The sequence below is a fragment of the Pholcus phalangioides genome, unplaced genomic scaffold (genome assembly GCF_987345545.1).
Source record: "Pholcus phalangioides strain wild (caught in Gottingen) unplaced genomic scaffold, Ppha-v1.0 ptg000001l_1, whole genome shotgun sequence".
NCBI classification, from domain to species: Eukaryota; Metazoa; Arthropoda; class Arachnida; order Araneae; family Pholcidae; genus Pholcus; species Pholcus phalangioides.
This window is the reverse complement of record NW_028301594.1, coordinates 26,567,865-26,585,029: the sequence shown is the minus strand read 5'-3', so window position 1 is coordinate 26,585,029 and position 17,165 is coordinate 26,567,865. Positions and strand designations below refer to the sequence as shown.

At 38.2% G+C, this 17,165-nt stretch overlaps 1 protein-coding gene across 2 annotated transcripts; it reads right to left on the bottom strand.

Moving 5' to 3' along the window:
• Positions 1 to 1,644: 1,644 nt before the first annotated feature.
• Positions 1,645 to 15,627, bottom strand: LOC149090224 (uncharacterized). Of its 2 annotated transcripts, XM_089232973.1 has the most exons (5): positions 15,398 to 15,627; positions 7,522 to 8,285; positions 5,088 to 5,176; positions 3,353 to 3,566; positions 1,645 to 3,165 (listed from the first exon to the last, which is right to left on the bottom strand). In XM_089232973.1, the coding sequence occupies exons 2-5, from the start codon at positions 8,276 to 8,278 to the stop codon at positions 2,852 to 2,854; spliced, it is 1,374 nt and encodes a 457-aa protein (XP_089089099.1). In that variant the 5' UTR covers positions 8,279 to 8,285; positions 15,398 to 15,627; the 3' UTR covers positions 1,645 to 2,851. The 2 variants fall into 2 exon arrangements, with proteins under 2 accessions (XP_089089099.1, XP_089089091.1); XM_089232965.1 differs by lacking the exon at positions 15,398 to 15,627 and having other exon boundaries at positions 7,522 to 8,372.
• Between the last annotated feature and the right edge of the window lie 1,538 nt (positions 15,628 to 17,165).

Sequence of the window (17,165 nt, the reverse complement as noted above, 5' to 3'; positions counted from 1 at the left end):
GAGCAAACGATCTCGTACTATAACAAACAACAATATTTTCTTGTTTTAATTCGCGAATAATGTACTTAGATACGTATAACATTCAGACACGCAAAGAACGGTTCTTTCTTCCATGGAAAAGGAAACATTTTCTTGCTATCAGGATACGACTTTTTTTCTCCTTTCTGTCAAAAACATGTATATTAAGTATATATATAGTAAAAAAAGAAAAAAAAACACACACACAGGAATATAGCCTGACAATTAAAAAAATTGACACATGCGACAACTTGAACGATACCAACAGCATTCTTGTATCCGTACGCAATGATTAGTAGATTGGTCTTAATTCGGTGTATTTTTCAAGAGAGTGTGTGTGTGTTTATATAGTCGACTGCGGTGCGATACAAAAACGTCTATCATGTGCTCAATACACAATTATACCGATTATAAGCAAGGGTTACGGGGATTTTTATATTCTTAATTTTTAAATAATATTACCTATGGAAATTTTATAAGTTCTTGATTTGAAAAAAAAAACAACTAAATTTATAGGGTGTCTATATTACCACCGTATTTTCATGCGTATAATCCACGAAATAATATGTTAAGAAACATCGGAATTTCTTAGTGCGGATTATATAGGTCTACTGTTGTGTCTTATCTGAAGCTTTTCTTTTTTGAGATTGGAATAGAAATAAATAATTTTAAAATGAATTTGTGAAAAGTAATTTTCAAAATTATAGATGTATAGGTTTTGGATGGAAATTTTCACGTGTGGATTATAAAGGAAATTACATTTGTTTGAGTTAGAGTGTTCTGAGCTGCGATCGGCTTTAACGATCCACCAGAAAATTTTTGGAGAATTTAGGAACGTGTTAACCTCTTTACGTACAGGGACGAAATACCTCGCCCCGAGCTCAGGGGGCGTAAGCAGGGCGACCTTTGGAGGAGGCACAAAAGGCTTGGGGGGGGGGGAGGCGCACAAAAATTTTCTTCCTGTTGAAATTTCGAGTTACTACCTTTCAAAAAGCATTTAAATTAACAGAAATTAGTAAGGGTGTGTTCTTTCGATATTCCAGTTGTTTCACCGAAACATCATTGGTCGGCTTGAGGGAACACGTTTTCCCTGAGTACCCTCCCCCCCTGTATACGCCTCTGCCCTAACTAGATGGAAGAAAGCTCGAGTTCTCCTTCCTTTCTTATCCTCTTATTCGCAATCCTCAATCCTATTCACTGGAATCTCTTTTTTCTTCTTTTACCTCAGTATTACAGTATTATTGTTTTTCTTCTCCCGCTTGCTACTTACTACCAGTACTTGACCGTACATGCACGTCGTACGTGTTCCTCTCCGGAATTTCTAACGAATCAGTACATGATGGAACATGTTGTGTATGTATATGCGGGGCCCTAACTTATTTACATTGTCGAGCTTGTTTCGTGTTCTTGCTAGTGCTGCCACCTGTCTTCCATGCGTTCAAGTAAAGATGGTGAACGCTTGAATTTTCTCTCGTTTGCTACAGTTTGATGAGGGAAAAACAATATACTATCACATATTTCTTTGGAGTAAAATAGGCTGGGGTGGGAGGAAGAATGGCAAACCTGTGTGTGTTCAATGCATACCCCCCCCCCCCCCCGATTTCTTCAATTTCAATAATTGTGACTTTCATAATTTCTTAGATTGGTATTTCAATGGTATTTCGCTGGTATTTCAATTGTATATCGTTCAGATTTGTTGCCAAAAGTCTCTACGTAAAGGTGTTAATGAAGGGATGGCGAAAACTTTGTAAACTCTTTGAAAGACCGAAAATTTGGAGCAGAATCCATTTTCGTGTAGATGTTTTTAATAGCAAAGCATGTTCTTGCGTTACATTTGAAGACATACTCTATTTAATGAAGAAATCAGAATGTGGGAACGGTTCGGCTGGAGATGTTCAGATACCCTGCCAAGAAGCTTGATCACTCAGCATGTTTTGCCTGTTTGCAATAAAACCGCGTGTATACCACGATTTGCATAGGAAACACCCTCTCGTGGTGAGTGACGGAATTGATTTTTTCTTTGCTCTCGATTTATTTTTCTCATCCCTTTATTAAGATGTTGCCTAAGAGTTTCATAGCTTTCTTCTGATGGGTAGTTAATGCTGCGTAGACAGCTCGGAACATCCCAATTTCAATCATGGGCACTCTGTATCTAAGGAAGTACGCGTAGTAAAGTTAAGGTTAATTCTCAAAAATTAAGAATAAATAAATAGTTGAAGAAGTAAATAATTTTTCATTGCAGTCAGACTTTTTTAACTACCTATTTAAAACGATTTGTGGACTGCTCGCGGATAACAAGATTAGCGAGTTTCGAGATAGTCAACTGAGTGGATAATCGGAAGAGATATTAAAGTATAGAAGTAAAGACGAGAAGAACAATCTATGCTGAAAGCATGTCAGACAAATTGGAAGTAAACCAGTTGATGGTGGTGGCTTGAATGCAACTATCAGTATGCATTTTGGACGTGGCTCGAGGGAACATAATCGCGCAAAATTGCTATTACAAATCCTTTTATAGGAGCAGCTTTGGCTTCACACCATTCAAAAATCCAATAATTCCCACCAACGCGAATACAAATCGTATCAAAGCAGTTAACAAATAGCTAATGGAAGGTTTAAAGAGATTTCGGACTATCTCTTTTTGCATATTTAATGTTCTACTACGGAGAGATATATAATTATTCTTTGGTGCATAGCCATCATGTTAATTATGTTATTGGTCGTGGTGCTTTCGTTAATTGATTTTCTATCATGGAAGCATTTCCAAACACGTAAAGCTAATTCGGATTCGTTTGATAACAAAACTTGCGGTTTGTGTGGAAGCGTTTTTTTTTTATAAAACATTTAGATTGTCACACGACTTTGTCTTCAGGTCGCATTTCTGCAGGAACCTGTCCATGAGATCCCTGGCTTTGCTGGTCGTGAAGCGGAGAGACCTCGCTATTATATTCTTGCTGCTACTGCTGGTATTTGTGCCACCCAGCGGTCGATTATCTGGGCGATGCTGATCGACGTTCTCGGTCTTCTTCTTTTGTAAGAGTCTTAGTTGCGTAACTATCCCCACCAGTAGCTCGTCGACGTTATGGTTGAAACCGACTGAAGTTTCGATGTACTTGACGTTGTAACGATCAGCCAAACATCGTCCTTCTGCAAAGAAAAAAGTTTCAAAATTTTGTGCTGCTTGTTTTATTCGTAAGTCATTAAAATAGGAAAAATAGTTATATAACCATCCTCTAAAGAATATTCGTTACAAAACCCCATTAACAATTAAAAGTTTTTTAATTAACTCTTACTATCAGTAGTTTAAGTTGAATAGCATATGCAGAGTACTTACCTTCAGTGGATATAAGACGACATCTTGCGAGATCAATCTTATTGGCGACTAGGATCACGGTCTTAATTGGCATCACAGAACGAAGGAAGTTAGATTTGCTCTTCATCTTCCGCAGCGTCCTCAAAACTTTCTCCGCAAACTGAAAGCTCCTTTCGTCTGTCACAGCGTAAACGACTACGAACGCGTCGATGGAAGAGTAAACTGATTCGTCCACCTGCAATTAAAAGATTTTTTTAAATAGTGGAGAGTATAGTCGAAAATAAATTAATATAGTGAAATTGTCTAAATTAATTTCTTTTAAAATATTCGCATTCATTTAAAATATTCTTTTCAGAAAATCGAGTGAGAGCCGAGAGCGATTAAGATTAGTCGGACATCGAATCCACTTTTTTGGCCATCCATTAGCGCAGTGTTCCGAAATTGGGCAATATTGTCTTTTCGGGGGGGGGGGGGGTGGTTGGAACAGATTAGGGGGAAATAGTAGAAACTACAGATACGTGATGGAATCCTATGAATGTTGGCCTAGCAGGGGCGGAGGGAAGGGGCGATGGGAAAAAATTTGTGTGATAGGGGTGAAACAAATAAGTTTGGAAGACTGATTTAGCAGCTCATTCCACGTTGTAGGAGGAGCCCCCAAAATTGAAGCTTGCCCCGACTGTCCAAGTATCTAGTTGCTGAAACCCCAGAGCAATATTCCTTCTAAGCTGCACGTATGCGCATACAAAATCTTAGAGAGAGAGCGAGAGAATCAACCTAAAATTAAATTAGTGTTCCGATATATATATATATATATATATATATATATATATATATATATATATATATATATATATATATATATATATATATATATATATATATATATATATGACAGATAAACATGCCGAGTATAGAAAAAAAATAAGTTCACGCAGGTAACACAAAAAACAAAAAGAGGAAGGAAAGTATGTTCAGAGCACTTGAAACTCCTGTTAACCATTATTTATTCGAAAAAGTTAATTTTTGGAATATATTACTGATACATGAGGATATTTGTCATCTTTGATTGGATATCCAGATTGGGCCAATAATAAAAATTAATCGATGTGTGAAAATTCATATGCAGTCCTCTACCACAGTGTTATCAGCCACTAGTTCGCGAAACATTTCGCCAAATTCTTGAAGGATCCTATATGCTTCTCTCTCCTGTTCCGATATTTTTGTACAGAACAGAAATACACATAAATACGTACTGATTGAAATAGAGAAACTATGAAAATAAAAACATATTAATGAAAATAAAAACTATATCATACTTTTCATTTTCACGCTGCTCACCGGTTTAAAACCAACACTCAATTTTACTTTGCAAATTTTTTTTGCTCTGTACGTCGAAAATATATCTAAATTATCTGCATAAAAACATAGTGATCGGTATTATGACACATAAAATTTACACCAGTATGCATCATGGAAATAAAGTATATGGTATCGGGTATATGGTATCATACCATATACTATTCATTGTCATGCTGCACACTGGTTGAAAACCAACAACCAATTTTACTTGAAGAAATATAACAAATGTAGTTTTGTTTTTATTTGGTAGGTGGCAGCAGGCATCCCAGCTCAACGCGATGGTTCTCACATGATAAATTATATAATGAGTTGAAAAGCTAGAAAAAATTTTCCTTCTACTTTTTTTTCATCGGTTTTTCGCCAATAATTTGCAGAATTTCGGCCACCGTCAACTTACCTCATACGAGTAATAGGTGGGATCTTCACAAACAAGTTCAGATTCCTCATCATCCACTAGTAAACAGACTGTCCTCTCCTCCGTTCCATCTATAAGAATATAAAGAAGATCAAAATGTCTACCTTTTTAAATGGTTTCATGAAGGAAATCACGTCAATCACTGTTGCATAATAAATGTCTGGTCAATGGTCTCACTAGGTTCTAGACTAACTCTGCTGCCTGCAGGCTAATAAAAATCCATTCTACAGTGATTTGCACGTATCGCGAATTGTTCGAACCTAGCTCATTTTTCATTCTTGTTGATTGCACACGTGGTTTTTTTCAGCTACAATATCGTGGTGCGTCGACTTGAGGCTTTTAGTACGAGCCGCCAAAGGCAAGGTGGACAACAACCTCGAATGCGTCAAAGCTCCTTTTACGGCTTTCGTAATGCCCTCAGTTTGGGGCCATTTTTATGTTCAACCTCACGACATTTCATGATACTATTCCAATCATTATAGTCGAAACGGTGAAATCAATTCTACACTGAGGTTTTACTCAGAGGGCATTTATCCCTTCTTTTGGGGAAATCCTCAATCTTTGATTCTTTTCTGCTGCAGGCATCACCTCAGAAAGCTCAGACTTCATAATTACAAGTGGTGTGTGTGTCTGTGATTGCGGTTAAATTGAATTTTGTCCTTGCAAATCCATTTCCGCAGCCGTTTGGGAATGAGAGATAGAAAATACATGATGCCTAACAGTGTCAGAGAGAGACCGAAAGGTAGGCGTCTAAACCAAGTTCCTAAATTTGCTGCCCTGTGATATATCCCATCTTGTCCCCTGTAAAAACGCCTCTGAACTAAAGACGTGCAAGACCCACCATAACTGTTTATTTGGCAACATGTATTGGAAAAGAAATCGTAATAATAATTGCTCGGCTTTAAATTGGCACCGATATGCTGGATTGGGTGGTTTGTGCAGCAGACATGTTTTTTTTTCCGAGGCTTTACTAACCAAACTCAGTCCTAGTCTATCACCACTGATTCGATTTACTGCATATTACCTCCGAAGAGGTGGCTATGTCGGAATTAGTTTCAGCGGGACCCAACTGTGCATTCATGTAGGCCTATGTGATTCCTTGCGTGTATGTGTAAAGGTATGTTGCCATCTGTCTTCTAAAGATTAAATTCACAATGTATAAATATTTTTATGTGTGCAATTTAAATGTTGTGTGGTCGGTAGTTGCGTGGCGATTTTTTTCGAAGGGGGAAACCGGCTCGCATTCATACCTCGAAGTTTGGAAGCCATGGAGAACCGACTTCAGCCGGTCAGCACTCGGCCGCCTGCAGGGATCGAACCTAGGACCTCGCGATGCGAATCCAGATCACGTTCTCGCACTAAAGCACAGCAGTTGCTTTTAAAGGCTAATTATAGAGCCGACTTCTAAATAAATTCGGTGACAGACAAGAGTTTGAAGTTCACGCTGATTCCTAGCTATTGTTCGAAATTCGGATATTGGCCAACCAGTTTGCGAGGTGGCTGGTGATCCCTGGCTAAAGTCCGATAGCAAAAGACATGAATCGGGACCAGTCAAGTTGGCGTATTTTTTCGTGATAATTATGTACGCGTTAGTTATGGCAACCCATTAAACCACAGTCACGATGCGATAATCATTTTTTTTTTCATATGATTCTTTTTTAATGTATGTTTTTTATATAATAATTTTTATAGTTTTTCTCTCAAATTACCACTCTTTTTTTTCCTCTCGTCACATGAAGCTAATCCAATGTACAGCTGCTATGTATAGACATGTATCACACGTTGTCGATATAAAGAAATGGATTTGTCTCCTACCGGGCTGTCTTATAAGGGGTCATTCAAGTATTACGTCAGCATCGAGAGGGGGGGGGGAGGAAGTTTCGGATTTGCTGACTTTTGGTGACGGGGGAGGGGGGAGGTTTGAAGTTTGCTTACGTCATCAACCACCCCTTTTTGAAAATATGAAATATTCTAAGCTGCTGACGAGGGGGGGGGGGTCAAAAATGGCTGAAAATCTGCTTACATAATACTTGAATGGCCCCTAACAGCAAATCGAGCTTTAGCCATGGATCTTCGGCCACTTTGCAAAATGGCCAGTCAAAGTCCGAATCATTTCTGCAATTCGGACCTTGGCTAAGTTCGCAAAGTCACCGTCGCGAATTGGCCGCTTTGTCAGTAACATATATAAGGGATAAAACACATACGGGAGGGTGTGGGATATGGTTGATAAAAAAAAAAAGAAATCTACTGTACTCATCCCCCCCCCCTTGCATTTCTAACATGCGATCAAGGAAACCAGTTTTAGAGATTTATCACCAATACTTCAAATACAGATCGCCCACATTTTTTGCCAAAAGCCTGTAAGCGAAGAGATTAAGAAATTAGTGATATAAAATAAAACTATATAATGGCGTACCGATCGACGCTTGTGGATCCGTCATGCTGGTCAAGCTCTCTGAGGTCATGAATTGAGCCAATATGGAAGTTTTTCCAACTCCCTCGTCTCCCAAGAGAAGGACCCTGTACTTGTTTCTGGACTCCTCTTCGGCGCCAACATCCAGTATGTCATCGTCGACCATTTCGGGCGGAACTGTGGCATCGGAATAAGATCGGGCTTTCAGGAAATCGCCGAGGTTGACGACACCTCTGGACGTGACGCTGAAACTGCGCAGCCTGTAGCAACCCTCGGGCGTATCGGTGTTATCCGCTATGCTACCCGCCGCCACTTGCCTGTTTCTGTTCGGGGACACGGGCTTCAGGTACTTGTTGCGGAATTCGGACCACGGATCCTTCTCGCTCTCGAGCCACAGCGAACTTCGCCGGTATTTCCCGGGGGAGGCCGAGGGGTGAGTTGCGCGCCTCGGCGTTGTGTTGTAGTATCCGGTAGCGACGCTGTCGGTGCTGCTGCCTCCATAACTGCTGGTGGAGCTGAGCCTCCTGTACTTGATGGCACCAGTCCTCCTCGACGAATCTTGTTTCGACGGGCTCGAAGAAGGAGTCTTTTTCGTGGCGACGGGACTTCGACCCGGAGAGGGACTAGAACCGGCATTCCTCAAATCCGGAGCACTTTTGGTTGATTTCTTGGGGCTCCGTTTAGTTTTTAGTAAAATATCGCTATTGGTTGAATATGGAGCAGGATCGGAATGGCGTTTAGGAAAGGGCAAATATATCATCTTCACGCTGTAATTAAACAAGGAGGTTTCATTAAAACAGGTTGGCATGTAGAAAAAGTGTTGAAGAATAAATCAAATAACACGAAATATATAACTGAAAATCTAATAGGACGGCGACATGACCGCACAAAAAAGATTTCTACCGCACGGAGTCCCACACCGAAGGGTTAGAGCGCCAACCTCTCGGTGAATATGTAAAAGGCTGCCGTTCGGAATCGGCAATAAATTGTGGGTCCCGGTCTAATTAGCCCTCGTGTGCAGAAAATGACCGCGGTGCGACAAAAATGATCAAAAAGATCAAATTTTCTTCGAGTGGCAAGGAAATCACAGAAGCAGGTATTAATATGCTTTTATTTTATTCAAATTTTTGAACCAAGGATTGCGAAAGGCCGATTGACCTGATCTGTCATTTTTTTTTTAAATTATATCAATGGTTTCTTTCATTAGTCAATGATAAACTGCTATTTGCTATTCAGGAAGATTCCAATTCGATATTGAAATCTAAAGAATGAAGGGGATTCCAATTTTTTCCACTAGATTTTTTTCGGATTTGTCATTCACGAGAATCCGCACTTGTTATACAACAGGATTCAGTTTGATATTCAGGAGGATTCGGATTCACCATTCACGAGAATTCGGACTTGCTATACAACAGGATTTCAATTTCCCATTCATGAGGATTCGAATTTTTTATACAGAAATATTTTGATTTGCTATACATGCAGAAGGGGTCTGATTTGATATACAGAATGACTCCTATTCAATAATCAGGAGGGTTCGAATCGGGTTTTACTGAAGGATCAGTCATGTAAATCAGGAAGAGAGAGAGAGAGAGATTCGAGTTGACCTTTTCCGAAGTATCCGTAATCTAAATCAGGGGAGTTCGAGTGGGCTTTACTGCAGGATCCGTATTCAATTCGATGTTCAGTAGCATTCGGATTCGCCATTCACGAGAATCTGGAACTGCTAAACAGCAGGATTCCAATTTCCTATTTACGAGAATTCGAATTTGCAAAAAAGAAGAATTCTGATTTGCTATGCAGAAGAATTCTGATCTGATATGCAGAATGATTCTGATTTGCTATGCAGAAGAATTCTGATCTGATATGCAGAATGATTCTGATTTGCTATGCAGAAGGATTCTGATTTACTATACAGAAGGGCCAAATTCAATAATCCGTAAGGTTCGAGTTGGCCGTACTGAAGGATCAGTCATTTAAATCAAGAGGATTCGAGTTGGCTTTATTGAAGGATCCATATTCAAAAATCAGGAGAATTTGACATGGCTTTACTGAGGGATCCATATTCAATTCGATATTCAGGAGCATTCACATTCGACATTCACGGGAATCTGCACTTGCTATACAGAAGGATTCCAATTTCTTATTCACGAAGATTCAAATTTGCAGAACAAAAGGATTCTGATTTGCCATCCAGAAGGATTCTGATTTGCCATGAAAAGAAGGATTCTGATTTGCCATAAAAAAGAAGGATTCTGATTTGCCATGAAAAGAAGGATTCTGATTTGCCATAAAAAAGAAGGATTCTGATTTACTATACAGAAAGACTTCAATTCAATAATCAGAAAGGTTCGAGTTGTCTTTATTGAAAGATCAGTCATCTAAATCAGGAGGATTCGAGTTGACTTTTTGGCTTTGCTGAAGTTATCCCTATTCAGTAATCAAAAAGATTCGAGTTGCCTTTACTCAATCCTTCCAAATTTATCCCTAGTCAATGATAAAGAAGATTCGTGTTTATCTCACTGAAGGATTCCAGGGCAATATTCAGGAGCATTCCAATCCAATACTCAGGTGGACCCTTGATTTGCTATTCTAAGGATAGATTTAATTGAGGCGGAGGTTTGCTTTAGCTTAGCCAGTAGTAATTGAGAAAGAGTGAATAATGATTAATTATTTTTTATAAGTATTTCGTTTTTACATTATAAACATTTTGTCTCATTCACTCAGTAACCAGATTTCTCAATACAAAAGGAAAAAAAAAATTTAAGCAAAGCAACCCAATCAATGTTAGATCGTGGAAACTTTGTTTTGGGATGAAAAGTGTGGGCATTTTTTTGCAGACACGATTTCCTAGCTTTGCAGAATCCGAGAAGGAGGGGGGGGGGATGATTTCATGATGCAAGGCGTATGAATAAAGCTTTTTTTCCACGGTATCAAACTTGGTTTAAATCAGAGCCGCACTCTGGTGTCGACAGGTGTGGCCACACAGAGCTCCGCGGTTTGAGATAGCCCCGCACTCATCACTCATGGTAGTAGAAGTAAAAAAAATACAAATGTATCAAAAATACAGTTCATGCAAAAAAAAAAGGTTTCTCAACTTCTGGATGTTCATCATTTCTGGACTTCATTACTTCTTTCAAAAGTTCTGGGGGAATCACTTCTTTATCAATTCTAGAAATATTTCTTTCATAAATTCTTAATTTCCATCCATTCTGAAAATGTTTCTCTCATTAATTCTGAATTTTTATCGATTCTAGAAATTTTTTCTCTCATTAATTCTGCATTTTCATCAGTTCTGAGGTTTTTCTCTCATTAATTCTAAAATTTTATCAATTCTGAGATTCTTTTTTTCATTGATTCTGAATTTTGATCAATGGCAATATTTTTCTCCCATTAATTCTGAAATTCGATCAGTTCTGAGATTTTTTTTTTTTTGTGTGACTACTCCTTCATTAGTGGATGCTAGAAATATTTCCCATTTTTAATTCCTCAATTTTAAATCAAGTGCAATCAATTTTTTTCGAGTGCCAAAATCTCATAAACCATTATATAAAGAGAGTTTTTCCTACATTGCCCCTAAAATATTAAACGTTTTTCACACTGAAAATCAACTTAATAATAATAAAAACATAGATCATATAATACATGATTTCGTTAGAAGCACAGATTACGAAACAATTTCGATGAATGTCTTGTAAGAATATATGACAGCAATATTGAACAGAGCACAATAAAGAGTACAATAATAAAAAAAAGAAATGATGCATGATAATTATATTATATTGAGCTTTATTATAAGTAACTTAATTCTGAACTTTATTCAAAATATACACAAAAAGGCAATACATATGAACACATATCTAATAAATATAATAACGCTGTTGCTAAAAAAAATATTTACTAACTAATTCCTTTAGACCTGCTGGAAGGACTTTTCAGTCCCTTGAGACTACAAAGTGTTTATATGAATTGTGCATGTTATGCATTTGTTTATTATGTATTGGTATTTGTGTCTTATGTGCTTACATTTGTGTATTATATGTTTGTATTTGTGTATTATATGTTTGTATTGTGTATTATATTGTGTATTATATATATTTTTACATTGTGTATTATATGTTTGCCGCTGTGGTGGTCGAGTGGTTACAGTGCCGGACTCGTGATGCGAGGATCCGGGTTCGAACCCCACAGTGGTGGTCGGCTGAAGTTGGTTTTCTGTGGTTCCCAACTTCAAGGCGCAAATGCGAGCCGATCTCCCCGTTAAAAAGTCTCGCCACAGAGAGCAACAGTCCTACAACGGTAAATCATTCAACCATAACACTTCACTCATAGTTAGTAAAACTGGGGGCAGATGACAGCACTACACATAACAAGCATTACACAGAAAAAACAAAAAACTTTACGTCAGGTTGCACTACGCGTACACGCACATTCCCGCATGTATCGATTCGTTGGGGGGTTCCGCGGGGGGGGTGTGGTGTAGCAGTAGTAGGTAGGGGCTCGGGGATCTTTGATGCAGCCACCTCGTTGGGCAATTTGCCTGTTGTGGCGTTGTATTTGTGTATTATATGTTTGTATTTGTGTATTATATGTTTGTATTTGTGTATTATATGTTTGTATTTGTGTATTATATGTTTGTATTTGTGTATTATATGTTTGTATTTGTGTATTATATGTTTGTATTTGTGTATTATATGTTCGCATTTGTGCAAAATATGTTGAATTTGAATAAATTATAATTATTACGCGGATCCTTAGGCCTTAATATTCGTTAGTTTGGAATAATTTCAGTTTAAAATTTCCTTTTTTTTGTTCTGAATTTTCATAAATTCAAAATTTTCATTAATTTTTGGATTAATTCACATTTAATTGTGTCTATAATTTTTTTTTTTTTTTTTTGAGTGGATTTTTTTCAGCATTCATGAATGTTTTTTGATAATGTATGAATCTATGGATGCCGTCCCCCCTTCCACAAAATATATGAAATTAGGGTTAAAGAGCCCCGAAATTATTTTCACACCGGGCCCCCCCCATGTCTGATGAGGACTACCCTGGTTTAAATAAAAAGCATGACTGTAAAATAGTGAAGATATGAACATGCGCGCTGTTGGAGGCATTAATGATTTTTTCTCGATCGTTATTTTTTTATAATATATGCGGATATATTATAAAAATAATAATAATAATAAATGATATACCTGAAATTATTTACTATTTTTAGTTATAACTCTCAACTATCATGTTAATTAAAACGGGTAACTTCTTGAAGTCTGGTCGATATTGTGATACGAAATGAACGTCCCTTATAAAATTGGAATTCTCTTATAAAAGTCTCAAGTAAACAATTATATTGATTAGTTTCTAACGATATCACTGTTGCTAGCGATATTGTTGGAATATAACGGAATGTCGGAATATGTCGTCGCTCACGTCTATCGCTAGCAGGTTTACGCACGGGTTTTCCATTCTATTGATATTTCATTGAGGAAATTCTCAACCCCCCCCCCCCCCCCCCCCCACCACCGACGTCACAACGTTGGTCTCCAATGAATAATTCATGGCATATACAAGTGAAAGTCCAATATAACTATCATCTCGCTATAATGAGTGATTGTCAGAGAGCTGACGCTGAACATAAAAATATTCGGTTATAACGAGTTAAAAATTACGAAGCTTTCGGTATAACGTAGAAAACATTCTCCAAGAAAGGTCAGTTTTTCGCTGTTTCCTTTGAAGAATTGAACTAGAAGGATGAGGATTACTATCGCGTTTACGATCCCACACGCTTCTTGTAAACATTACTTTGAGAAGTACAGTACTTCTAACAAAAGATGGACTCGGAAAGTCACATTTTCACCCCCTCCCCCACCTCACCCTTTTCATATTTTTAGGCTTTGGCTTTCCCAGTAACCAAGAGACCGACGGTCACTGCCAGGGCTTATTTGACCCGAATTTGATGTTAAAGTCATTTCGGAGCGGCCGGACAAATCATGCTAAAAAAACTTCCGATAAGCATAACAAATATTAACGAGTCCATAAAGCCACGGAATTGAGAAGTTAAAATTCTAATTGTTCGGTCAGTCCACTAAATCGTTTTTTTATAACGGTTTCTTGGACGTCGTTATAACCAAGTTCAGCTATGTTCAAAAAAATCACTAAAAGAATTAATTAAAAATGTGAAAGTTGATCATTTAAAATTCTTCCATGTAAGGCAAGGGTGTTCAACCTCCAGGGGAGTGCGGGACAGTTCGTTGATGTGGAAATTTGTCACGGGACGCCTAATTAAGAGATCTGGAACAGCGCTGCTAATTAATCAAGTGATCTATGAATGTGCCACGGGTGATATGGAACTGTGCGGTGGTCCACTCAAGTGATCTGGAAATTTGTTGCGGGCCATTTGAATGATCTGGAACGGTGCCGTAGGTCACTTAAGAGATTCTGGAACTGTGCCGCAGTACTTAAGGGATCTGCAAATGTGGCCGGACGCTTAAGTGCTCTAGACATGATTAGAACTGAGCCGTGGGTCTTTCAAGTAATCTGTAAATATGCCGCGGATCATTTAAGTCAGTGTTTCCCAAAGTGGGCAATATCGCCCCCAGGGATAATGGAATAGTCCAAGGGGGCGATAGAAGCTACGGCTAGGATCCTATGGGTACGCTTGAGTTGAGAGGCGATGAGAGAAAAAATTTTCTGAAAAAGGAGGGGGGGTGATGGAACAAAGAATTTTTGGGAAACTATGATTTAAGTGATCTGGAAATATGCTGTGGAACACTTGAGTAATCTGAAGATGTGCTGTCGGCCACTCTCAAGTGCTCTGGAACTGTGCCACAGGTCACTCAAGTGATCTGTGAATATGCCGCGCGTCACTTAAGTGATCAGGAAATGTGCCGCTTAGTGCATTTTTACAAAATTAGGTTTGAGGTCCCTCATCGTTTCTAGATCATGTCCCGCCGCTCCGTCTCAATGCAGTGATGTTAGCAGGTGGTCGAAGAAGACATGGGCCATGCTGGAAAATGCGCGTGTATGTTTGTGAACCTGACGTGAAATGTGTTTCTGAGTGATGATTTATTCCTGGTGATAATGAAATTTAGTACAATGAGGAGAGAGAAAAACATTAGGGTGAAAGTTAGGTCTGAGGTCATTAGATGACTTCGAGGGTGCATTTCACCCGTGAGCCATAGGTTGAGCATGCATGATTTAAGGAAATCCTGTAAAAATAGAATAAAATGCCGTGATTTCCTTTAAAAAAAAAAAAAAAGAGTCGTTACGCGATTGTGATCTTCTGTATGTACGACATTGACTTTTTCAGGTGCGCCGCTTTAAAAAAAAAGGGTAAAATATACGATACAGGTAATGGCAAGTGTGCTCTTTGCAGAACGTCATTGATAATTTCCAGTAGCATCGAGATTAAACATGGTCCGAGCAAAAGGGAGGAAACAGAGACGACGAATGCCGGGAAATCCGATGCTAAATATGGAAAGATTAATCCCAATGCCGTCATTACCGGGATTGGATACCTTCCCACGCTAACATTACACAAGGAAAATTGATAAAAAATCGAAACTTTAATTATATAGATACTCCCCTCCCCGACCTTATTAACAAAGAAAATAATTTATAAACACATGTCATGCGAAATAAAAAACTAATTTCTTTTCAATATAAACAGAGATTATTAAAACTAGATAAATTTTTCAAGAATAGTATTCAAAACACGAAATTTTATGTTCACAAAGCCAAAAATTATCAGGAAATTTGTCTTCCACAGTTCGATATTAAATATAGTTGTAACGTTGAAACTTTATTAAAGTTTTAAGTGGAATTAACGAGAAAACTTTAAATAATGTTGCAAGAAGTTGTTCTTAATGGTACTACTTACCGGTGTCAAACTCCAGGGCTCATAGAAAAGCAAGGAGAAAGATGGCGAGAGAGAGAGATGGAAATTTGCTCCTTTTAAATTTATTTGTGTGGATACTTCAACCTCCGCAAAGAGACGGGAAGATATTCATACATATGCTTGCGTGTATGTAATGTCCTAAAAAGAAAGACACACACGCTTATACTGTATGAAATGCAAGTTGTCGCTATCGCCACCGCCAAGTTGCGGCTCGCTTGGCTCCTCATCGAATGACGGAAGCCCGGGACTTTCCCAGGATATTTATAAATCCCCACAACCTTTTCACGGCCGATCGATGGATTCCAGGACTTTTTTTTTCTTTCCGAAATGAAACGCTGCCTGCTGAGTAAAGATGATGCTGTGGCACGTGGCGAGTTTGAGAGTCACAAAACTTTCACGAAAATCCTCTTAATCTTTTTTTTTTGAAAAAGCTTCTCGTCTTGCTTTAGGTAAAAAGAGAAAAATTGGAAAACATCAGTACACATTCGCGAAAATGTTTTCCCTCTTCCCCCTCTGGACTTCGTATCGACTTTTGTCGTCTTCGTCTTCTTTCCCCAGCCGATGTCGCCAATACAACGTTTGCAACCTGTTGCAGCCTGAGTAACTTTTTCCGCTAGACATGAGTTTTAAGAAATGCAGTACAAGTCCTTTATATAACGAGCATGGCTTAAACGAGGATCTCGCAATAACGAGGGATAAAGTGATGATTGTCGAATAGCTAATATTACATATGCAAAAAATATTCGTTATAAGGAATTGAAAATTAAGAGGCATTCGCTATAACATCAAAAAAAATCTTAAAAATGCTAAATGTTTTCCTTCTCTCTCTCTTCAAGAACTGAACATGGTGACACACTTATCATTGCATATGTTCCTCATAAAAACCCCTCTGGGGTATATGAAACAAAGAATGGGCACAGAAAAGTCAAATTGTTTTAATCCCCCCTCCCTTCCTATTTTTGGGCTTCCCCACTATACACATTGGGGTTTTTTGGGCAAGACCAAGCAACCACAGAATTTGCAGTTTGAAGTAATTTCTGAATGAATGACTTGAACAGTGATACTAAAAAACTTTCCGATTATTGGGCAACGTTGATTGACGAGTCCAAAAAAAAGCTAAGTACGAGAATGCTTTCGAGATATTCGTCACAAATTGATTTATATCACTCATGGGTTTGAGTTTTTAAGGATCTTCATTTCAGTCAGTCACAAATCAGTCATTTTTTAAAATAACATTATAGGGTATTTCACAACTAAATCCTTTAAAATTCCTTACAAATTTTTCTTGATTCCTAATTTTGGATTTCAGAATTTCTCAGTAAGTAGCGTTGTTTTAAATTGGTGTATGATATATTTTTCGCTCATTAAACTCAGTAGATATTATCTACTTATATATATATAGTTCGGCAAATACTTGACACAGGGTGTCCAAAAAATGACTACTCAACAGAGAAGGTGAACATCGGATAAATAGTTAGCGATAGAAAATAGATAAGGTTTTCGTGGCCGTTATTAGATAAAAATTGGATATTTGGGATAGAAGCCCTCTCGTTTATTCGAAGGTCTCACCGTTTCGCCAACACTAGTGGTTGGCATCTTAAAGAGAAATAGTATTACTGGATTAACTTTGTTTCATTTCTCCTTAAGATGCCGCCCACTAGTGCAGGCCAACACAACCCTTGGTCTCTTGGGGGTCTCGCAGAACCTTTGATAGTTATAAGGCTATTCTGCGGAACCCTTGATGATAATG

Bases quoted from the DNA above. Each gene is read 5' to 3' on its own strand.
- LOC149090224 (XM_089232965.1), bottom strand. From the start codon at position 8,326: ATGCCAACCTGTTTTAATGAAACCTCCTTGTTTAATTACAGCGTGAAG. The intron at 3,567-5,087 runs GTAAGTTGACGG...TTTTAATTGCAG, and splicing joins CCACCTATTACTCGTATGAG to GTGGACGAATCAGTTTACTC. The intron at 3,166-3,352 runs GTAAGTACTCTG...TTTTCTTTGCAG, and splicing joins TCGTCTTATATCCACTGAAG to AAGGACGATGTTTGGCTGAT.